At 43.8% G+C, this 24,088-nt stretch overlaps 1 protein-coding gene across 2 annotated transcripts in view; it reads right to left on the reverse strand.

The window, feature by feature from the left end:
* Window positions 1-316: 316 nt before the first annotated feature.
* The window catches only part of LOC122789345 (McKusick-Kaufman/Bardet-Biedl syndromes putative chaperonin-like), a 286,212-nt gene continuing 262,440 nt past the window's right edge, over window positions 317-24,088 (reverse strand). The window contains exon 4 of one of the 2 annotated variants that reach the window (XM_044056727.1): window positions 317-1,281. In XM_044056727.1, coding sequence (XP_043912662.1) covers window positions 844-1,281 — 438 coding nt within the window. In that variant the 3' untranslated portion in view covers window positions 317-843. The remainder of the gene's footprint in view (window positions 1,282-24,088) is intronic. The other variant, XM_044056734.1, reaches the window with a different exon arrangement.

A 24,088-nucleotide genomic window follows, 5' to 3' on the forward strand; every position in this document is an offset into this window, starting at 1 on the left:
ATTATATTGATATGCATGGAATTTGTGTGAACAATACATGCAGAATAGTGTTCAGGAGGAGTAAAATTTAAGGGAAAACAGAAATTCAACAATTTATGTAACATTGCAATGAACGAAAATTGTTAAAATGTATATCGCACAAAAATTGAAGTGTTAGCATAGTTTTTCTTTTTAATTATTGTACATGTATCACTTTTTAATGTCGTGTTTAATAAAGATGTTGGGAACAACATAAAAAGTTTATGCTGCAAGAGGGGACAATCCCTTATGTTTACTATTAAGCATTAAAAATTCAAAACACTTCCAGTCTCAATAGTTTGGTCAATAAACATCTTTACTGTCCAAGAACACATAACTGTGATTCACTGTCTACTGACTGAATGTTAAGGCATGCTTCACTTTAATGGCTGTAACATGACTTTGTGTCTTCTTTATAAATTTTGATGAAGGCAGGGACACAAAAAATACAGTACTTCAGTGTTCATTTAACAACAGTCTTGTTAACTGATCTCTGGTACACACTTCCTTTGCAGTACTTAAAAATAAGACGATGAAAATGAAAAAAAAAAAAACAAATATTCCAAAGAAACACAACCCATGTGCACTTCCATTAGCTATCAGAGCACAAGGGCAAGACTAGTGATGAACAGGAAAATAAACATCTAATTTCTGACAAGAGATGTATCTTTTTTAAACAGTTAACAGTAACAAAATATACAACTAGTAGATTTGATAACATAGTATAAGTGGTAGGCTGTACATAAATATGGGTAAAATCATTTTCAAGACCAAAACCGATTCAGTGATGTATCTTCAATTCCACAAGCTGATTTTGGGATGCTTTTAATTCGGATCCTTTATGACATATTTCAGTTCCAAAATAAGATTTGCTGTCTCTACAGCAACTTGTAAAGCATTACATTTCCCAGCAAAACAGTCCAAAACAAAACTCTCCGTGTTTGCATGTGTTTGGTTACTGCAGCCTTCAAATGCTACTATATGATTGTTCTTTCCAAGAACTTTGAAATTCATATTTTCTTGTTTTTTGTGCATTCCACAGCCACACCGTGAAATCATATCAATCCAGTCAGAATATGGAGAAGGGTGAGGTTGAGCCATCCAGCAATGCCCATACTGATCATCAATAAGAACTTCACTGCCATCATGGTCAAGTGCACGTGCAACAGAATCCAATGAATGACAAAAGGTGTCAGCCATAATCTGGTATTCAAAACGAGAGCAGTCAAGGACTGACAGTGTGCAGTCACTTACACTTGTACTCTAGAGAAAAGTGAAAAAAAAAAAAAACAAAACAAATGGCATCAATATATTTTTACTGAAAAATCCACAAAATTACAAACAACACTGGTATGGAGGAGGACATTGTCTCATACATCAGTTTCAAAGTTCAGCTGCAAAACTGGCAGAAATTTAAGTTCAGCTGCAAAACTGGCAGAAATTTTGGGGTCATACTAGAGTAGGAAAAGGGAAATAATGGATTTGGAAAAACATGTAATATTTCAATGATGCTCTTAATTACTGCTATTAGCCTACCAATAAAAAGGAAATTAATGAATCATCATTGAAGGTCAATCACAATTAAGCAACGAGTTAAAAATAAAATGTTGTGTAAAGTCAACATGAAAAAAGACCAGTAAAGAAAGCACTGCCTTGTTTTATTCTTAAAGATGCAGATGAAAGCTTGAGAAGATGTGTTCTAATAAGTCTAACCATGTCAGAAACAAACCAATTAAATGAAACCCATACAACCATTTCTCCTTTCAGTTCCACCCATCCTTTCTCTATTCTGTCTCCTGGAGCATTTAGTTTCTTCGTGGTAATTATACTGCTTCCCTTCTACAGTCAATCTTCTCTAGCTTTAGATCACCTTCAAAACTGTACAGTGCACGTTACAAATGGCTTTTCCAGTGTCCTGTTCAACAGAAAGATGACATCAGCATCTCTGGAAACAAGTTCCCCTGCACTATGTACTACCTGTAACTTATGACTTTTGCCACAACCCTTTTAACAATTCACATTACAATTCAGCTTAAGGGTAACCACTGTCTCCAGATGGTTTTCCTTACTAGTTCACCTCGGGTTTATTTCAAGCCTGCAAGTCTGTGGATTCAACTTCTGTAGAACAATAGTAAATCACTATGTACAAAACACGTTCATACAAATATGAAAGGATAGTGTGAATCCCTGCTTGTATGGTATTCTCATTGTTTTTGTGACACTACGTAGAAAAGTTTCCATTTAGATATACAAGATCTACTGGTTGGCCTGCTTGCCTCCTGAAGTACTTGAAGCACGTCCTCGGAATACTGGTATCTGAAAGAGATTCAAATTTTACCATCCACAATGTCAGATTTAGAGCTAGCAAGCTGAGATGAAGCAGAGAGCCCTTCATCTGTGTAAGCAAGTCCACTTTGTATGTTAACTTGCATCGATGACACCTGGCCAGATGATAAAGAAGGAAGAATCAATGCTGCCTGAGCCAAAAAAGATTCATCAGCAAGATGTTTGGTCTGTCCCTTTAAATTTAACAGAACCTTTGAAGCTTAGAGGAAGTTGAGGGAAGGCATAAAGGAATTTCCCCTCCCAAGAAAAAGACATGGTGTCTGTCATGCAGGCATGGGGGACAATTGATTCAGGAGTAAAACAGCCTGAGCTGTCTGCTGTGAATGGAGGCAAATAGATCTACTTAACGAGTAACCCATTTGTGGACTATGACCAGGAAGACCTGTTTTGTATCCATTTGTGAGGGTTTCCTACGGACGTGCTTAATGAATCCACAAGAACATTGTCCTAAGAAGGAATGCAAACTGCTTTTATGGACAGATTTGCTTTTATAGCTAGCCTGCACAGTTAGTAGGACGTTATCCCCCCCAATTGTTTACACATCACATGATAGGTTATTGTCCATGAAAATCTAGAAGGGCCCTGAATTCCACATGTGAAAAAAGACCTGCAGGGCCTGAATAAGTGCCTTTGTCTCTTTCATGTTGATGTGCTCCCTCCTTTGTCTGAAAGTCCAATAAGCATATCCATGCACCGAAGCCTAGACATGATAGATCTGTGTAAAGTTCCTGAGCAGGAGCTGTTGGTCTGAATAATAGGCCTGGATTCAGCTAAACCAGGGAGATCTTCCTTTTCGTTAAACAGAGTTACAATGGTGGAAGTGGAATCTGAGTATCCCATGGTTGACAATGTGGAGGCCACAGAGATCTTAGGTACCACTGGATTTTTCTCATGTGAAGTTTGGCAAAGGAAATCGTGGGGATGGTAGCCGCTACAAACCTCAAGAGTCCTTAGAATTTCCTTTGCAGGAAAATATTGAAGAGGAAGGGAGAACTGAAAATACATTGAGAGAATCTGAATTTGCTCTTGTGGGAGAAAAGCTACCATTAGATAGGTGTTCAGTCTGCAACACAGAAAGACAAGATAAGGGTAGGAGTCAAAGCAGTCCTTTTAGATTGATGGCGTAGTCCCATACTCTGTAGAAGGGAGACAGTGTAGCTGAGATGCCTTAACATGTCTTCTTGAGAAGTTGCCTGAATAAGAAGGTTGTCTAGATATGGGACTATCTGTACTCTCTGAGTCCTTTAAAAGGCAATAGCTGGAGCAACGAACGTTGTGAAAACCCTGGGGTTGTGGATAACCCAAAGGGTAAAGCAGAGAAGTGAAAGTGTGATGAAAAAGTGAGACCTTGAGAAATTTCCCGAAAGAAAGGTGAATGGGAATGTGAAGGTAAAAATTCTTCATATCCAAAGAAAACAGAAAAGCTTAGGGGAAGATGAAAGGGAGAGGAGTATGAATAGAAAGCATTTGGCAATAATGTACCGTCAGAAAAGTAATGAAATGAGACAAGTCTAGAATAGGTCTCTAATCTCATTCTCTTCAGGTTACCAGGAAAAACCTGTAATAAAAGCCTCTTCCTAGATGTTGGAAGGGCACAGATTCTATAGTATCTTGGTCAAAAAGATCCTGCAAAACTGGAGGAAGCAGATGAACCCGGTTGGAGGAAGGTGGAAGAATGCCTATGAAGACTGGAACCCGGTTGAATGATAAATAGGACCCACTTGTCTGAAGTGATGAGCTGCCAAGCTGGAGATGAGGAGGTTAATTCTTTTTGTGGAGAGGGGTGGACCTAGGAAGGAAGGAGAAGGAAGAAAGTAGGTTTTCCAAACTTGGAATATCTTCTACGTTTGTTCTATGCATTTTCCTGCTTTTCTGAACAGATTTTTGGTCCCAATGGGTAAAAAAGAAGTAAGCTTAGATGTGTAGTTCCTTTGATACCTAGGGAATGAAGTAAGAAAAAATTCACTGAAAATCTTGCATGATTTTACCTTTCATTTGCAAAACTGAAAAAAAGTCTGCTGCAGCTGGTCCAAACAAAAAAATCACTGTGAAGAAAGGAGTCATAAAGCTTAGCTCTAATATTCTCAGGAAGAGCCTGTGAATGAAACAATGCAAATCTCCTGATGACAGATCCAGTAGCAGCCACTCTGGAATAAACCTTCACTGCATCATAAAGTAGAGTTTTGTACACTTACCATAAATGTAGTTGTTCGAGTGTATTCACTGTTGCAGTCATTACATTTGGGTAATCTGCTGGCAGGTTGCCCTCAGTCGGCCTGATTAACAAAGTCTTGGGTCCTGCGTCGGTTGCTGTCCCTTCTTCCATGACGTCAGGGGTATAAAACATGCAGCCCAGCCATTACATCAGTTTTTCTTGCCCCACATGTCAGGTGCCCCCCCAAATGGGGAGCAAAAAAAAAAAAAATATATATATATATATATATATATATATATATATATATATATATATATATATATATATATATATGAAATTAAAAACACAAAAAATATATCTCCAAACAAAACCAAATGCACCAAAAAGGCTTTTAAGCCTAGTAAACGAAAGTAGAGGTATAGTAAGAGAAAAACAGGGGGCTGGAAAGAGGGTAACCAAGACTGCAACAGTGAATACACTCGAACATCTACATTTATGGTAAGTGTACACAACTGTACTATGTTCTTCATGTTTCACTGTTGCAGTCATTACATTTGGGTAGATTCCCAAAGCTATGGTTGGGAGGATGGATTTATACTGCATTAGGACCAGCTATAAGGCCCTGCAGGACAGCAGTGGCAAAGGCAGCTCTGGATTTAGAGAAGAAAGGTAAATGGTAATGTTTGGTGAATGTATGAAATGAGCTCCAGGTAGCAGCTTCTAGAATGTCTCTGGTAGGAGCACCTCTGAGAAAGGCTGTAGAAGTAGATGCAGCCCTGGTGGAATGAGATCTGATCCCCTGGGGGATAGTTTTACCATGGTGCATATAGCAGAAATGAATACAATGGCTATCCATTTGGAAATAGTCTGCTGTGAAATAGCCTTTCCCTCTGCCCCTGCAGCAAATGCCACCAGTGGTTGTTCAGAATTTCTTAGAGATTTTGTCCTGTTTAAGTAAAATCTAAGTTGTCTGTGTACATCCAATGAATGCAGAATCCGCTCCCCCTTGTTCTGTGGATTGGGAAAGAAAGTTGGCAAATGAATGGTCTGATTAAGAGCCACACTGGATACCACCTTAGGCATGAAGGATGGATTGGTCCTGAGAGACACCCTGTCCGCATAGAAAATAATGAAAGGCTCCACTGCCATAAGAGCCTATAATTCAGAAATCATTCTAGCCAAAGTGACTGCTAAAAGGAAAGCTGTTTTCCTGGAGAGAAATTTTAAATCTGCAGTAGCAGCTGGCTTGAAAGGAGGGAGAGTGAGTTTTTCCAATACAAAATTGAGGTTCCAGGCAGGGGTTGGAGCTCTCCTGGGTGGTCTTAAGTTTTTAACTGCTTTAGCAGAGGATGGGAGAAGAGGGAAGGTTCCATGTTGTAATGAGCTGAAATGGCCGAGGCATGGATTTTTATGGAAGAAAAAGACAGGCCCTTGTGAAACATCTCAGTTAAGTATTGTAAAATCTGAGAAATATTGGGCACTGCTGTGCTTATTCCTTGTGACTGACTCCAGGCACAGAATCTTTTCCATTTGTCAGCATAAGATTTTCTAGTACTAGGCCTTCTTGCCTCCATAATGACATCCATCACAGGTTTTCTGAGGGATGCTAAGGGTGAATTTAGGTGATTAGCCACGCTGCAAGATTCAAAGTTTGGAGCTGAGTGTGCAGAATTTGGATGTTCTGCTGAGACAGTAAGTAAGGAGTCTGAGGCAGGCGCCACAGTGGATGGTGTGACACATTGCGCAGGAGTGGGTACCAGTGTTGGCGAGGCCAGTCTGTTTTGACTTTTAGTAGAACTTTGGAGGGCAGAGGCAGAGGGAGGAAAACATAAACTAATAGGTTTTTCCGACTTGAATGATAGAGCATCCACTTTTCAGGCCTTTTTGTGATGACTTCTTGAGCAGAATTTGTCCAACTGATAGTTCTGGGGTGAGGCAAAAAGATCTATGTCTGGACTCCCCCATTTGCGTGTCAACATGCTGAAAAATCCGTGGTTCCAGTTTCCATTTGTTTGGGTCCATGAGATTTCTGCTTAGTTCGTCTGCCAGAGTATTCATCTTTTCTGGCAGGAATTGAGCTTGTAGTTGTATTTGGTAGGTCAAGGCCGTGTTCCACAATGCCATGGTTAGTCTGCAAAGGGGGTAGGAGTGTGTACTCCCCTGCTTGTTTATGTACCACATAACTGTGGTGTTGTCTGTCTTTAACATTAACTGTCCTGGATGAAGGTAGTCCTTGAAGGCTGTCAGTGCATTCTGTACAGCTAGCATCTCTTTTTGATTGATATGAAGGTGCATTTGATTTGGGCTCCATTTGCCCTGAATGCACTTTCCTGCCAGATGAGCCCCCCAAGCATATTCTGATGCGTCTGTATTTAGGGTTTGGGTGGCAGGGGGTGGAGTGAATGGTAGTCCCTTGTTTTGGTGGCAGGCCTCTTCCCACCATAGGAACTCTAGTTGCAGGCAAGCTATGATAGGAATCATTGTTTCCAGGCTGTGACAATGCTGACTTCATAAACGTTTTAAGTACCACTGAAGTTTCCTCATATGCAGTCTTGCATATGGAATTAGAAGAATGCAGGAGGCCATGAACCCAAAGGCTTGCAGAATTTGTCTTGCAGATAGCAGGGTTTTTGTGGCCACCTGTTTGAAGTAAGTTACCAAATGAATTTGCTTTTCCGGCGTAAGCCAAGACATCTGGGCAGTTGTATTCAAGCTTGCACCCAGGAATGTAATTTTTTGAGAGGGTACCAGATGTGATTTCTTTTCGTTTATGGTGTACCCTAGACAAGTTAGAACACTTTTTACAAATGCCAGATGTTTTAGAAGAATGTCCTTGCTTTCTGCCTGAATTAGACAATCGTCCAGGTATGGATACATTTGAATATTTCTTTGCCTGCAAATGCAATTACTGGAGCTAGGCACTCCGTGAAGTCCCTGGGTGCAATAGATAAGCCAAAGGGCAGTGCAGAGAACTGGTAATGCAAGTAGCCTGTTTTGAAGCGGAGATATCTTCTGCAAGATTCCCTGATTGGGATATGCAGGTAAGCCTCTTTTAAGTCTAGAGTTACCAACCAGGCATCTTTGCCTAGCATAGGAAGTAACTGTTGAAGAGTCAGCATCTTGAATTTTGGAAAGTCCAGAAATGTGTTTAGAGTAGATAAGTCCAGAATTGGACGTCATGATTTGTCTTTTCTGGGTACGAGGAAAAGTTTTGAATAGAAACATTGTCCCTTTTCCTCTTCTGGCACTGGTTGAATAGCCCCCATGTTCATAAGGGACAGTATTTGTTTCTGGGCCTCTGCCCACTGATTTGGGGGCAGGTCTGGCCATCCGTTTGGGATTGGCAATGTGTAGAAATGAAATCTGCATCCCTGGGATACTATATTTAAAACCCATTTGTCCTGGGTTATAAGTTGCCAGTTTCTTGCATGAAGTGCCAGTTTTCCCCCCAAAGGGGCGGCTAAAAGGTAAGTGCTTGGTAAGTGTAGAGGGAAGTCATTGAAACTGTTTACCACAGGGAGGTGCCTTGTTGTTTCCAGATTTGGAGGAGGAGGCACCCCATTGTTTTGTTCTAAAAGTCCCTTGTGACTGAAACCTTGAGCCTTTGAAATGTCTGGGTTTGACTTGAGTGTCTCTTGAAGGAAATGGACAGGACCAGTTCTTAGTAGGCCAGTGCCTACTAAATCTTGGAGGTTGCACTTGTAAGAAATCTTTCACAGTTTGCATAGATTTAGCTTTATTTTCCATCCTTTTTAAAATGTCTTCAGCCTTATTACCAGAGACGGTCCTGTTGTAAAGGAGCATCCAACAATTTTGCTTTAACATGATCAGGCAGAGTTTGCTCTTTGAGCCAAGCATGCCTTCTTAGCACAGACCCAGTTACAGCAGCCCTGCAAGAGGCCTCCAAAGAATCAAAACCACATTGCAAAGCATGTTTTCCAACGTGTTCAGCTGAATGCAATAAATCCTGTAAATCTTTATTTTCCACACAGTCAGAAATTAACATCATTTTCTGTTTAAGCAGTCCCATGATATGCTGTTGATATTTAAGCATATGAAATTGACAGTTTAAAGCCCTGACTGCCAAGGTTGCAGAAGTGTAAACCTTCTTACCCCATCTATCCAGCTCCCTGGAATCTCTATCAGAAGGGGTAGGATTTTTAGCAGTAGAGGCCTTAATGCCTTTGGGACCCTGAGTAATGGTTTCAGGGTCTGCAATAGGATTTTTGAAAAGGAATTTGTGGGAGTCAGGAACCCTGTAGTATCTGTCTGGCTTACAAGGAGCCTGAAGCAGAGAATCAGGAACCATACTAGATTCTGAAAAAAACATCATCAACAATGTCTAGAACAGGAGGCATAGCCAAAGGCCTATGAAGAAGAAAATCCCTAAGTCTCTTTTTAGATTCAGTGAAATCCTGACTTTCCCAGTAGAAATGTTCCCTTAAGGTATGTAAAGTTTCCCCAAAAGAAAAATCCTCACGGGGAGAAGCAGAAGGAATGGAATCTTCTGCATCAGAGTCCTCATAAGTAGGTACAGACAAATCCTGTTCATTAGAAGAGTCAGAAGAAATAGAATCCTGTTCAGAAGATTCATAATCAATGTCTTGCCTAGGCCTCTTAGAAGGAGGGGGTTGGCTACCCCTCATCATAGTAATTAAATCTTCAGCCATTTTGATCATTTGTTTTTTAAGCATAGGGGCCTGCACATGCGGCCCAGGGATTGGTTTTTTAGACATAGATTTAGATTTTGGCCTTAGTTTTGAAGATGGTGTTGGTCTAATATACAAATCTGTAGTCCTGAAAGCACCCTCAGAAGCCGGTGCATGCACAACAGCTCCGGACCCATCTAAGGTAGAGACATCCGCGGGTTCCATAATTGAAGTATCTCGTGGCATACCAGACTCCGAATGGGTCTCAGTAGAGGCCTGTGAATCAGAAGTAGTGGGTATCAGGGGCTGCGAAAGCACCTCACTGAGTACTGGTGAACTGGCGACTGGCTTAGGAGAAGCGTCGTTGTCAGTTTTGGACCTCGACGGCCTGTCTCTGTCTTTTTCTTTGCGTTTTTTAGGTATTCCGGTAGTCGGATTGCTAACAGACGACATTTCTGGATAATTAAATCGTGAGCCAAAGTATTTAGAAGTGAAAATATACCGTTGTTTAATAGCGAGATGATTAAATTTAGCACAAAACCGACAGCAAGGCACGTTGTGATCAGGGCCTAGGCAAGGAATACAGTACAAATGAAAATCCTTATGAGGTATTTGCTTCCCACAAGTAATGCAATTATTAACTTTTACTGACATCGGTAAGGTGCAAGAAAAAGTTTCCCCAATGGGGTACTTAGATTGTAGTTGAAGACTTTGGTTCTGAAACTCGAAAACAAAAATTTCAGGAGTTGGCCAACCGGCACTTGCAAACTGCTTCTGCTTCGGGCACCGCACAGCAAGAAAGACTGATGTAATAGCATCGGCTGCATGTTCTATATCTTTGACGACCTGACGTCATGGAAGAAGGGACAGCAACCGACGCAGGACCCAAGACTTTGTTAATCAGGCCGACTGAGGACAACCTGCCAGCAAATTACCTAAATGTAATGACTGCAACAGTGAAACACGAAGAACATCTACATTTTATGGTACTATCTGGCTACCTGAGTAGCCTGGCCCACAACAGAAATAGCCTGCTGTTTAGTTTCAGAAACCTCAAGGCTAGTCAAAATCTTACTCACAACAGACAACAGGTATTTTGTCATTTGGGTCTGATAATTTAATTCCTTGCAAGCCAGCATGGCAGAAGTGTGAAAGTAGTACCATTGTGTAAAATCATACCTCAACAGTAGTAGATGCCCTTCTTTTCACTGCTGCAGTTTTCTTTATATAAGGGATTTCCTGCCAAAGATAGCTCAACGTCTGGCCAGTATACCAAAGTCTTACAAGCACCATACATCACACATATGCCCTCCAAGTAAGGCATACAGCATAAAGTGACATATGGCCACAAACACTCACAAATGAAATGTCCCAGGAGGAACAGAATACCCTCAGTGTAGTACATCACACGTATGCTCTCCACTTAAGACATACAGCATAAGGTGACATATGGACACAATCAGAACTGAAATGTCCCAGGAGGAATAGAATACCCTCAGAAACAAAAGAAAACATGTCCATCCAGCAAGGAAAAAGGGTTGAAGGAAAAGGCAAAACAGATCACTGAGCCAGGAGGCAAAAAAAATACTGCATAAGAGTAAGAGCAATAAAAGAGGGGGAAGTGGGGAGAGACCAAATATTGCAACAGTGAAAAGGAGGACATCTACTCTTATGGCAAGATTTTACACAACTGAGCTATGTCCTTCCACATCACTGTTACAGTATTTTTCACAAAAGGGAGAGTACAACAGCTTAAGAGGAAGCCCAGCTGGTGGAAGGCACAGAACAGCCCTCTACAAGTCCATGTAAAACAGCCCTGGCAAAATCTGCCCTGGCCCTGGAAATAACATCCAATTTGTAATGCTTAGTGAAAGTACGAACAGAGGACCAAACAGCAGCCTTAAAGACGGAATAAGTGTCTGAACCCTTGAAAAAAGCACCAGAGACAACTGGCCCAGTAGAATGTGCCTTTAGTGATGAAGAAAGATATTTGCCATGAAAAGAATAACAAAAGGAAATGGCTTTAGAAATCCAGGAGGAGATGGTTTGCTTAGAAACAGCCAAACCTAAAGTCCTGCGATGAAAGGAACCAAAAAACTGCTCAGATTTTTTAATTGCTTTTATTTTAGCTAAATAATACCAGAGCTGTCTATGCAGATCCAAGGTGTGAAGATCCTTCTCACTGGCAGACTGCAGCGAAGGATTAAAGGAAGGAAGGTGAATAGACTGATTAAGGACAACTCACTGATTATCTTGGGCATAAACAAAGGATTAGTTTAAAGAGAGACACCCTGTTTCTGTGAAAAACTTAAAAAGAGGAATAGTCATGAGAGCCTGAAGCTCAGACACTCTCCTGGCTGAAGTGAGAGCTAAGAGTGTCTGCGCTTAAGGTCCAATGTTGCAGGGAAGCTGAAAAAGGAGCCCGAGTCAGTTTTTCAAGTATAAAATTGAGGTCAGAAGGCAGAATAAGCTTTCGAGGAAGCCTGATATGAAGGACACACTTAAGAAACTACTTGACCTCAGCAGCTGCTAAGTGAACATTGAAGACTATGCCAACACAGCATGTAGCAGATCACACAAATGAGACAGAACCACAGGAACCTCTACAGAGAGGGGATCTTGATGGTGAGATAAGCACCAGACAGAAAATCTTTTCCATTTAGACATACATGATTTTATGACCGTGGGTTTCCTAGCGTCCTGCAGAACCTGGAAAACGTCCTCAGAAAAGAAGTGACTAAAAGGAATTGAAACCCTATCACCCACAGTGGCATTCAAAGAGTGGGCCTGGGCCAAAAGGCAGTCACCAGCAAGATTTATGGGAAAGTCCTGCCTGATCTTGTGCAGACCTCGAGGTAAAACAGGAATGGGGAGAAGGCATGCAGAAACATTCCCTTCCAAGGAAAAGACAGGGCATCAACTTTCCAAGTCAGACAACTTAGGACTCTGAAACAGAACAGACGTTATTGTCTATTCAGAGGGGAGACAAACAGATCTACCCAAGGAATACCCTGCCAATGCACAATGTCCATAAACATATTTCTGTGAAGCATCCATTCATGAGTCTGTGTTCTAGACCTCCTCAAGGAGTCTGCCACTAGATTGTGGTCTGAGGGAATGCAAATCACCTGAAGAGTCACTTGGCACTTGATCCCAGACTTGAAGAGCTAGTCTTCCAAGGACATAGGACTTCGTAAGCCCCCCGCGTGTTGACGTACCACAGCACAGTAATATTGTCTGTGAAGACTTTGAGGGGGCCTTGATGGAAAAGAGAATGAAAAGCTTGCAGAGCTTTCATCTCTTTTATGTTGATATGGTCTGACCTCTGATGCGGAGGCCAGAGACCTTGGACCTTTAGAGGGCCACAAAAAGCTCCCCATCCCAAGTCTGAGGCGTCTGTGAACAGCTCCTGAGAAGGAATTGGAGCCTAAAGGGGAATCCCTGGAATGACAGAGAGTTGATGAATCCACCAACGAAGCTTAAGTTTGAAGAAAAGGAAAGTACAGTTGTGTACACCTACCATAAATGTAGATGTTCGAGTGTCTTCACTGTTGCAGTCATGACTATAGGGTTTTCCCCTGCCGGCAGGCAATCCTCGGTCGGCCAGAATCCCAAAGTCTGGGTCCGGCGTCGGCTGTTCAACCATGCTCCCTGACGTCAGAGCGTCAGGAGTACAAAGCTGACAGCCGACGCCATGTTCTCCAGTTTTTCTTGCCCTAGATGTCAGGAGTCTCAAAATGAGAAAGGTCCCATATCCTTTGCAAATACACCTCAGAAGAATGGTGAAAAAAGGAACCACACAAAAGTAAAAATAAGAGGGGACAAGAGGGAGGGAAAAGTACAGTTTTGTACCTACCATAAATGTAGATGTCCGATAGGTATGCATCTGCGGTCCTTACATATGGGTTGTCCTGCCTCAGGCAGCCCTTCGGTCAGCCGGATTCCAAAGTCTGGGTCCGGCGTTGGCTGATGTCGCCCTTTTCCCCGACGTCAGAGCGCCTGGGGTATAAAAGCGTCAGCCGACGCCATCTTCCTCAGTTTTTCTTGCCCCAGATGCCAGGTGCCCTCTAAGGAAAGCTAAATTTGGAGAGATGCAAAAATTCCAAACATGCACAGCAATATAAAACAAATACACCATAATAGATAACCCCAGCTAGCTAGAATGAGGGATAAGTACCCAAGGAATACCACAGAGGGTAGGAGGAGGAAAGCCTGACTGCAGATGCATACCTATCGGACATCTACATTTATGGTAGGTACAAAACTGTACTATGTCCTTCAAGGATGCATCTGCAGTCCTTACATATGGGTAGAATACAATAGCCAAGCTGGGGGTGGTAGGACCTAAGAAAAGGATGGTGTAGCTAAAATGCCCTGCAGGACTGCAGTAGCAAAGCCTGCTCTGGATCTGGAATATAAAGGTAAGTTGTAATGCTTGGAAAATGTATGCACGAAGCTCCATGTAGCAGCTTCTAAAATGCCCTTTGTAGCCACCCCTCTTAAGAAGGCTGTGGAGGTGGCTGTGGCTCTGGTGGAATGAGGTCTAATGTTAGCTGGCACAGTTTTGCCATGAAAAGAGTAACAGAATCGAATGCAATTCCCTATCCATTTTGAGATTGTCTGTTTTGAAATTGCTTTTCCTTGTACACCAGCAGCATATGCTACAAAGAGCTGGTCAGTTTTTCTGTAAGTCTTAGTTCTGTCCAAGTAGTAGCGCAACTGTTTGTGAATGTCCAGGGTATGCAGAAGTTTCTCTCCTTTATTTTGTGGATTTGGAAAGAAGGTAGGCAGGTGAATAGCTTGGTTCAGTGAGACCCCGGATACCACCTTTGGCATGAATGAAGGATTGGTTCTCAATGAGACTCTGTCCTGATGAAAAATAAGAAATGGTTGTACTGCCATGAGGGCCTGTAACTCAGATACTCTTCTTGCTGAGGTTATGGCCAGAAGGAGGGCAGTCTTCCAAGACAGGAACTGTAGTTCTGAAGATGCTGCTGGTTCAAAGGGAGGTAGAGTTAATTTTTCCAACATGAAGTTAAGGTCCCATGTAGGCACTGGTGGTTTCCTTGGAGGATTGATGTTTCCTTGTGCAGCAGTTGTAGGTCCTGCACTACCTCTCTGGTTAGGAGGCTGCCATTGACGTCCTCTGTAGGAGCCTCTAGCTTGCCCTCTACCTCTGGCACGCCTGTTTTTGCCTCTTTGAAATCTGTCTGTGTCTGGAAAGGACCAATTCTTAGAAGGCCAATTTCTGCTGAATCTTGGTGGTTGGACCTGGAGAAAATCTTTGACTGTCTGTACTGATTTAGCCTTTTCCTCAAATTTCTTTAAGACCTCTTGAGCTGTGGAACCAAATAACTTTTGTTTTTCCAGTGGTGCATCCAGAAGCTTTGCTTTAACATGATCTGGCAGTGTTTGTTCCTTCAGCCAAGCATGTCTACGTATGACTGCACCAGTCATTGCTGACCTACATGAAGCTTCAAATGCATCATAAAGTACAGTTTTGTACCTACCATAAATGTAGATGTCCGAACTGGATAGCATCTGCAGTCATAACAACTGGGTTGTCCTGTCGTCAGGCAGCCCTTCAGTCGGCCGGATTCCAAAGTCCGGGTCCGGCTTCGGCTGATGTCGCACTTCACCCGACGTCATCTCTGCTGGTCTCCGGGTATAAAGGCATCAGCCGACGCCATTTTCTTCAGTGTTTCTTGCCCCAGATGCCAGTTGCCCTTCCTGGAAGGCTAATTTTTGGATAAATGCCAATGTTTCCAAAAGGATAGAAGGCAAACTCAGAAAATAAGCATGTATGTACATATATACAAACAAATACACCATAAGAGACTCCCCCCACTAGCTAGCTATTAGGAGGGTAAATACCCTAGGAGTACCACAGAGGGGAAGGAGGGAGGGTAATCCTGACTGCAGATGCTATCCAGTTCGGACATCTACATTTATGGTAGGTACAAAACTGTACTATGTCCTTCATGGATGCATCTGCAGTCATAACAACTGGGTAGAATACCATAGCCAACTAAGGGAGGAGGAAAAAAAAATAGATTATGGTGTGGTTAGGATCCCTTGCAGCACAGCAGTGGCAAACCCTGCTCGGGATCTGGAGTACAAAGGTAAGTTATAATGCTTGGCAAATGTATGCACGGAGGTCCAAGTAGCCGCCTCAATAATGTCCTTGGTTGCCACTCCTCGTAAGAAGGCTGTGGTAGTGGCTGTTGCCCTTGTAGAATGAGGCCTTATGTTCTGTGGAATTGGTTTTCCATGGAAGGAGTAACAGAATCGTATGCAATTTCCTATCCATTTGGAGATTGTCTGGTTGGAAATAGCTTTTCCTTCCCTTCCTGTTGCATAGGCTACAAAAAGCTGGTCAGTTTTTCTGCTACTTTTTGTTCTGTCCAGGTAGTAGCGTAACTGTCTATGTACATCCAAGGAATGCAGCATTCTTTCCCCTCTGTTTTGTGGGTTGGGAAAGAAGGTAGGTAGGTGGATTGCCTGGTTTAAAGACACTCTGGATATCACCTTAGGCATAAACGTAGGGTTAGTCCTCATGGACACTCTATCTTGGTGGAAGATTAGGAAGGGCTGTACTGCCATTAGGGCCTGAAGTTCAGAGACCCTCCTTGCTGAGGTTATTGCCAGTAGGAAAGCAGTTTTCCACGATAGATGCTGTAGGTCCGCTGTAGCTGCTGGTTCAAAAGGCGCGAGTGTCAATTTTTCTAGCACAAAGTTCAAATCCCAAGCTGGCAATGGTGGTTTCCTTGGAGGTTTTACATTCTTGATTCCTCTGAGGAACTGCCTGAATAAAGGATGTGAAAAGACAGGTGGATCAAAGCTGTATTCTGCTGAAATAGCTGATGCATGTATCTTGATGGAGGAATAGGACAGGCCTGTATGTAGAAGCTCTGCCAGATACTCCAGAATGTTAGCCATATCTATAATTGACACATCTTTTCCTCTTTCAGTGCTCCAAATGACAAACCTTTTCCATTTTCCTGCATAGTTCCTTCTTGTTGAAGGTCTGCGGGCTTCAAGGATAATGTCTTTAACCCTTTGGGAAAGTTCTGGGTTAGTTGCTGCTATGTGATGTTCCATGCAGTCAGTTGCAACGTTTTTAGGTTTGGATGCATGATGCTGTAGTTGTTCTGAGTTAACATCAAAGGCATCATGGGTATTGGCCACATGTTGTCCCGAGACATGCTCCTCAGCAATGGGTACCAGTGTTGTCTTGGCCAGTTTGGAGCTATCAGGGTTATCCTTGGACGTTCCTCCTTGATTTTTAGTAATACCTTGTGTATCAAGGGAAGAGGTGGAAATGCATATGCTGTTAGACCTTTCCAGCTGAAGGAGAGCGAATCCACTTTCCATGCAAGTGGGTGGAATGTCCTTGTGCAGAATTTTTTGAGCTGGTGATTGAGAGGGGAAGTGAATAGATCTATCTGTGGCCTTCCCCATTTCTTTGAGATGGTCTTGAAGATGTCCGGGTGTAGCATCCATTCGTGGGCATCCGATGTGGTTCTGCTCAATATGTCTGCTAGAGTATTGTCCTTTCCCGGTACAAATATTGCCTGTGACTGGATGTTGTAGCTGAGTGCCAGGTTCCAAAGCTCCAAAGTCATTCTGCATAGGGGGTATGAATGAGTGCCTCCCTGCTTGTTGATGTACCACATGACTGTGGTGTTGTCTGTCCTTATCATCAAATGGCCCTCTTTGAGAAATGGTCTGAAATTTTGGATTGCCAGTTTTACTGCCAGCATTTCTTTTAGGTTGATGTGCAGGTGAAGTTGATCCTGCGTCCACAGTCCTTGTACGCATCTGTCCAGCATGTGAGCCCCCCATCTTAGGTCTGAGGCGTCTGTTGTGATGGTCTGGCTTGCTTGATAGCTGTGAAAGGGTAGGCCTGGGTTTGACTGGCATGCTTGAGCCCACCATAGGAACTCCTGTTTTAGGCATGGGATTAGTGGAATTTCTGCTTCTAGGCTGTGCCTGTGTTGGGACCTTAAATTCCTTAGGTACCACTGTAGTTTTCTCATATGTAGTCTGGCATGTGGAATCAAGATTATGCATGATGCCATGTAGCCCAAGGCCTGCAGAACTTTTCTTGCTGTTAACTTGTTCTGTTTTGTTAGAGCCAAGAAGTAAAGAGGGAGTTCTTTTTGTTTTTCTGCGGTTAGGAATGCCATTTGTTTTACAGTGTCCAATTCCGCGCCCAAGAATGTCCTTGTTTGGGATGGTATCAGCCTTGACTTTTGTAAATTGACTGTGTATCCCAGTGCTTGTAGCAAGTAAATGACCCTTTATAAATCTGTTGTCAGCTTGCTTTTGTTGTCCCCTTGTAGCAGGCAGTCGTCCAGGTATGGGTAAATTTGGATTCCTGTAGTCTGCAGTGGGCGATTACTGATGCCAGGCATTTTGTGAATACTCTGGGCGCAGTAGATAAGCCAAAGGGCAATGCTGAGAATTGATAATGCTCTGATCCTGCAAGAAATCTGAGGTATCTTCTGCAAATTGGTCGAATGGGGACGTGCAGGTATGCCTCCTTGAGATCTAGAGTTACCAGCCAACACTCCTTGCCCAGCATGGGAAGAAGTTGCTGTAGGGTCAGCATTTTGAATTTTGGGACAATGATGTATGTATTTAAGGTGGACAGGTCGAGAATAGGTCTCCAACTTTTTTCCTTTCTTGGAACTAGGAATAGTCTGGAGTAAAATCCTTTGCCTTGTTCTGTTATGGGCACTCTTTCCACAGCTCTCATCTTTGCTAATTGCATTATCTGCTGTAGAGCTTCTGTTTTTGATTTGGAGGCAGGTTTGGCATTCCTCTTTTGACTGGTAAAGTGTGAAAGTGGAACCGGTAACCTTGGTCTATGGTTTGCAAAATCCACTTGTCTTTTGTGATATAGTGCCAGTTTTTCAAAAATAAGGTTAATTTTCCGCCTAATGGAGCTGCTATTTGTTCCCTGGTAGGCGGATTTAGAGTTAAGTCACTGTGATTGTGCTGTTGTAGTGGTAGTGGCTGTGTCTGTGCCTCTGTTATTACCTTGCCACTGTCGTCCTCTGTAGGCACCTCCTCTGGATTGGTTTCTGCCTCTGGCACGCCTATTCCTGCCCCTTTGGGATCTTGTGGAGTCAGGAAAGGACCAATTTTGGCAGGCCAGTTCCTGCTAAACCTTGGGGCTGAACCTGCAAGAAATCTTTAACCGTTTGAACAGATTTTGCCTTTTCTTCCATTTTCTTCATTACCTGCTGGGCAGGTGTACCAAACAAACTGGTCTTATCCATAGGAGCATTTAATAACTTAGCTTTAACATGATCCGGTAAGACTTGTTCCTTCAGCCATGCATGTCTTCTTATCACTGTGCCAGTCATGGCTGATCTAAATGAAGCCTCCAGTGCATCATAGCCACATTTTAAGGAATGGTTACTAACCTGTTGTATGTTATTTACCATTTCTAATACATATTTCTTATCTATAGAGTCATCAGAGGATAGTTTTTAGTTAACTGATCAAGCATAAACTCTTGGTATTGTATCATGTGAAACTGACAGTTTAAAGCTCTAGCTGAGAGAGTAGCTGAGGTATAAACTTTTTGCCCCATCTGTCTAAAGACCTGGCTTCCCTTTCAGAAGGAATAGGGTTTTTGCTGTGGTCGAGGCTACTGCCTTAGGCCCCTGGGATATAGTTTCGGGGTCTGCAAGTGGGGCCTTGTATAGGTGATGATGAGTGTCTGGTACCCTGTAAAATCTGTCTGGTTTGGCAGGGGCTGGAGGTAAGGAATCTGGTGCAGAGCAGACATCATTAAAGGCATCGTCCACAACAGAGAGGACAGGAGGTATAGCTAAGGGCCTGTGTTGTGGAAGGTGCAGAAAAGTCCTAAGTCTTTTTCTGGAATCTGAGAAATCCTGTTGCTGCCATTGGAATTGTTCTCGCATGGCAAGTAAGGTTTCCCAAAAGGAGAATTCTTCTGGTGGAGAAGCAGCTGGAATGGATTCTTCAGCATCTGAGTCTTCATAATTGGAGAAAGGAGCCTCTGGCTGGTCTGTAATATCTGAGTCATCCGCAGAATCATCAGAGGACACAGGCTCGGGGGGCTCTGCCCTAGGTCTCTTCTCTGGGGGCTGAGAGGCCCTGTCTGGGTGAGATTGAGATCCCCTAATTAAGGATATTAAATCTTCTGCCAGAGTAAGCATTTGTGAACTAGAAGTGGGCCTGGTTGAGGGGGGTTTAACAGGCACTGATTTAGTAGACTTGGCTGCTTTAGCCCTGGCAAAGGCCTTAATGGACATGGCTGCAGGAGGCCTAGCAGCACCACGTGCTGGGGTAGAGACATCCAAAGGGATGGTGTCTGATAATTCACTAGGAACCACTGTAGTAGGTAAAATTTCAGAGGCCGATTCAAGTAAGGTAGCGGGAACCTCAGAAGTAGTCAAAGATTCAGCTGTGCTTTGATCAGTTTTCTCGGTTTCGGCCGAAACCGAGACACTCATGTTTGCTTAACCATGGTTTCGGCCGAAACCGTGGACCGCGAGTGTCGGTCTTTTTCTTTGCGTTTCTTAACAATTTGGGTAGTCGGAGGATCCGACGGCATAATGTACACAAAATCTGAACCGAAAAACTGTTCAGCAAACTCCGACCGACGCCTAAGCGTTCGTCGGTTGAAGGAAGCACAGGCCGAACAGGCTGCTACGTCGTGGTCTGGGCCTAAACAAGGCAAACAGTAAGAGTGGAAATCTTTATGAGGTATTTGTTTCCCACAAGTTAAACAGTTATTGACTTTTTCTGACATCGGCTGAGGCAAGAAAGAGTCCCCAACGGGGTACTTAGCTTTTAGAAGTCTTCGAAGTAGTATTCGGTAGTAGTAATCTCTGGATCCGACCGACCGGCACTTGCGAACAGCTTCTGCTTCGGGCGCCACGCGGCAAGAAAGACTGAAGAAAATGGCGTCGGCTGATGCCTTTATACCAGGAGACCAGCAGAGATGACGTCGGGTGAAGTGCGACATCAGCCGAAGCCGGACCCGGACTTTGGAATCCGGCCGACTGAAGGGCTGCCTGACGACAGGACAACCCAGTTGTTATGACTGCAGATGCATCCATGAAGGACATCCACACTGTAAGAAATGGTTGCTAACCTGCTGGGAGTTATGCACCAGATCCTGAAGCGCCTTGCGAACTAGGGGTTCAGGTGAGGTTAGTTTTTTATGCAATTCATCTAACAGATATTCTTGATACTGTATCATATGGAATTGACAATTCAATGCTCTCATAGAAAGAGTGGAAGAAGTGTACACTTTTTTACCCCATCTCTCGAAAGCCCTGGATTCCCTTTCAGAAGGAAGTGGGTTCTTAGTAGTGGTGGTTGCAACCCCTTTAGGCCCCTGGGAAATAGTTTCTGGGTCAGCCGAGTGGCCCTTGTAAAGGAATAGATGTGTGTCTGGGACCCTGTAGTACCTGTCGGGTTTGACAGGAGCCAGAGGAAGGGAGTCTGGGGAAATACTAGACTCGGAGTACACATCTTCTATAACATTTAAAACAGGAGGAATAGCCAAAGGTCTATGCTGAGGTAAATGCAAAAAAGTCCTTAACCTCTTCCTGGAATCAGAGAATTCCTGGCCTTGCCATTTGAAATGCTCTCTCATGGAGTGAAGAGTCTCCCCAAAGGACAACTCTTCAGGGGGGGAAGCCGAGGGAATAGATTCCTCTGCATCAGAATCCTCGTAGGCCGGAAAGGCCTCCTCCTGGTAATCTGAAAGGGCAGAGTCATCTGAGGCCTCATCAGAGGACTGGGGATCTGTCTGCTCAACCCTGGGCCTTTTGCCTGGAGGTGGTTGAGAGCCCCTGTCTGGGTGTGGCTGAGAGCCCCTGATTAAGGAGATAAGGTCCTCAGCTAAGCTCAAAATTTGTGAACCTGTAGAGGATCCCTGAGGAATAGCTTTGGGAGGGAGAGATTTTGGCTGTTTAGCAGCTTTAGCACGAGTAAAGGCCTTAATGGACATGGATACAGGAGGCCTGGCTGCCCCACGTGCTGGAGTAGTTTTATCCACAGAAATGGTGTTGGATATCTCCGGAGCACCGGTTTCAGACGGTAATTCTAAGACCGACCCAGTGGAGGCCTCCGGTACCGAAGGTACCGACTGTGCGGTGTCGTCGGTCGGAACCGGTAGAGATTCGGTTTCAGCAGAGACCGAGACACTAGCGGTAGGCCTGGGCGTGGAGTTGGCCGAAACTGCGGACCGCGTGTGTCGGTCCTTCTCCTTACGTTTTTTGGGTAAATGAGCTGTCGGAAGCTCCGACGGCATTTTATAACAGTAATTTTGCCCAAAATATTCCTCTGCAAACTCTGCCCGATGCCTAAGAGTGCGTTTATTGAAGGAAGCACAGGCTGTACAGGCCGAGATGTCGTGGTCTGGGCCTAGGCAAGGTAAGCAGTAAGAGTGGAAATCCTTATGAGGTATTTGTTTCCCACAATTTAAACAATTATTAACTTTAACCGTTGGATCTGACATCGGCTGAGGCAAGAAAGAGCCCCCAACGGGGTACTTAGCTTTTTTTGAAGACTTCGGTAGCTGAAATCACAGGAGCTGGCCGACCGGCACTTGCGAACTGCTTCTGCTTCGGGCACCGCGCGGCAAAAAAGACTAAGGAAGATGGCGTCGGCTGACGCTTTTATACCCCAGGCGCTCTGACGTTGGGGAAAAGGGCGACATCAGCCGACGCAGGACCCAGACTTTGGAATCCGGCCGACCGAAGGGCTGCCTGAGGCAGGACAACCCATATGTAAGGACTGCAGATGCATCCTTGAAGGACATCCCAGACTGCAACAGTGAAGACACTCGAACATCTACATTTATGGTAGGTGTACACAACTGTACTATGTTCATCGTGTTTCACTGTTGCAGTCATGACTGCAGGGTAGAATCCCAAAGCAGAATGAAAGGGAGGTGGTCATAAAGTAGAAGGGGCAGCTAAAAGGCCCTGCAAGACTGCAGAAGCAAAGCCTGCCCTAGATTTAGAGTAGAGAGGTAGATTGTAGTGCTTTGAAAAAGTATGCACTGAACTCCAAGTTGCAGCTTCCAAAATGTCTTTGGTAGGAACTCCCCTGAGGAAGGCAGCAGAAGTGGCAGCAGCTCTGGTGGAATGAGTCCGTATACTCCCTGGGATTTGCTTTCCATGGTGTGAATAACAAAATCTGATTCCATGAGCAATCCATTTAGAAATGGTCTGTTTTGAAATGGCTTTACCTTGGGAACTTGAAGCATAAGAAACAAACAATTGCTCTGATTTTCTGATGTCCTTGGTTCTGTCCAGGTAAAAACGTAGTTGTCTGTGTACATCTAAGGAATGTAAGATCCTTTCCCCTTTATTTTGAGGAGTGGGGAAAAAAGTTGGCAAGTGGATAGTTTGATTTAAAGCCACTTTGGAAACCACCTTAGACATGAATGTGGGATTAGTCCTCAAAGATACCCTGTCTTGATGAAAAATAATATAAGGTTCCACAGCCATAAGAGCTTGCAACTCTGAAACTCTCCTGGCAGAGGTCAGGGCTAACAGGATGGCTGTTTTCCAAGATAAAACTTTGATGTCAGAAGAGGCAGCAGGCTCAAAAGGAGGTAAGGTGAGCTTTTCCAAAACATAGTTGAGATCCCAAGCAGGAATGGGAGGAGATCTAGGAGATCTTAAGTTCTTAGCTCCTCTGAGAAACTGTCTCATGAGCTGGTGGGAAAAGATTGGAGGGTCTGTATTATAATAAGCGGAAATAGCAGAGGCATGTATCTTAATGGAAGAGAAAGAGAGACCCTTATGTAAGAGATCTGTCAGATAAAGTAAAATCAAAGGAATGTTCGGAAGAGGAGGATCAGAATCCTGAGCCTGCATCCAGGAACAAAATCTTTTCCATTTTCCTGCATAACATTTTCTAGTGCTAGGACGTCTGGCTTCTAAAATGACATCCATAACCTGCTTGGGTAGGAGAGAAGGAATCAAAGGCCCTGGATTAACCAGGCCGCCAGGCTGAGAGTGCTGACATGGGAGTGTAGAACCTGACCCTGATGTTGGGACAGAAGGTTCGGAGTCTGTGGTAAGACCCAAAGGGGCTCCAGACATAGGTTTTTCAGAGTGGGGTACCAAAACTGTCGAGGCCAATTTGGGGCCAACAAGATTATCATCTTGAGCTTGTCCTATTTGATCTTTAATAATACCTGTGGAAGAAGAGGAAGAGGCGGAAAGGCATATCCCGAGAGGTTTCTCCAACTGAATGATAGTGCATCCACTTTCCAAGCTTGTTCGTGGAAAGTCCTGGTGCAAAAATTCTGTAGTTGATGATTGAGATGGGATGCAAAGAGGTCTATGTGAGGACATCCCCAGACTGCTGTTATCATCCTGAATATTTCGGTGTCCAGCATCCATTCGTGTGGATCTGAAAGGTTTCTGCTCAGACTGTCTGCCAGGAAGTTTTGCTTCCCTGGTAGAAACTGAGCTTGAAGGTCCAGATTGCAAGCTAGAGCTGTGTTCCATAGATCCATGGCTAGTCTGCAAAGGGGGTAGGAATGAGATCCCCCTTGCTTGTTTATGTACCACATAACTGTGGTGTTGTCTGTCCGTATCAGTAGTTGTCCTGGTTGTAGAAGATTCCTGAAGGCCATTAGAGCTTTCTGAATGGCTAACATTTCCTTTAAATTGATATGCAGGTGCTTCTGAGCCTTTGTCCAAAGACCCTGCAGACAGTTGCCCTGAAAATGGGCTCCCCAAGCATAATCTGAGGCGTCCGTGGTTAGAATCTGAGTGGCAGGAGGCAGACAGAAGGGTTTCCCTTTGTTTAGAGTACATGCCTTGGACCACCAAAGGAATTCCTTTTGAAGACAAGGCAGGACGGAGATCAGTATGTCTAAACTGTGGCAATGCTGAGACCATACACT

This window comes from Protopterus annectens, chromosome 1.part2 (assembly GCF_019279795.1).
Source record: "Protopterus annectens isolate FY-2018-M chromosome 1.part2, PAN1.0, whole genome shotgun sequence".
NCBI classification, from domain to species: domain Eukaryota; kingdom Metazoa; phylum Chordata; order Ceratodontiformes; family Protopteridae; genus Protopterus; species Protopterus annectens.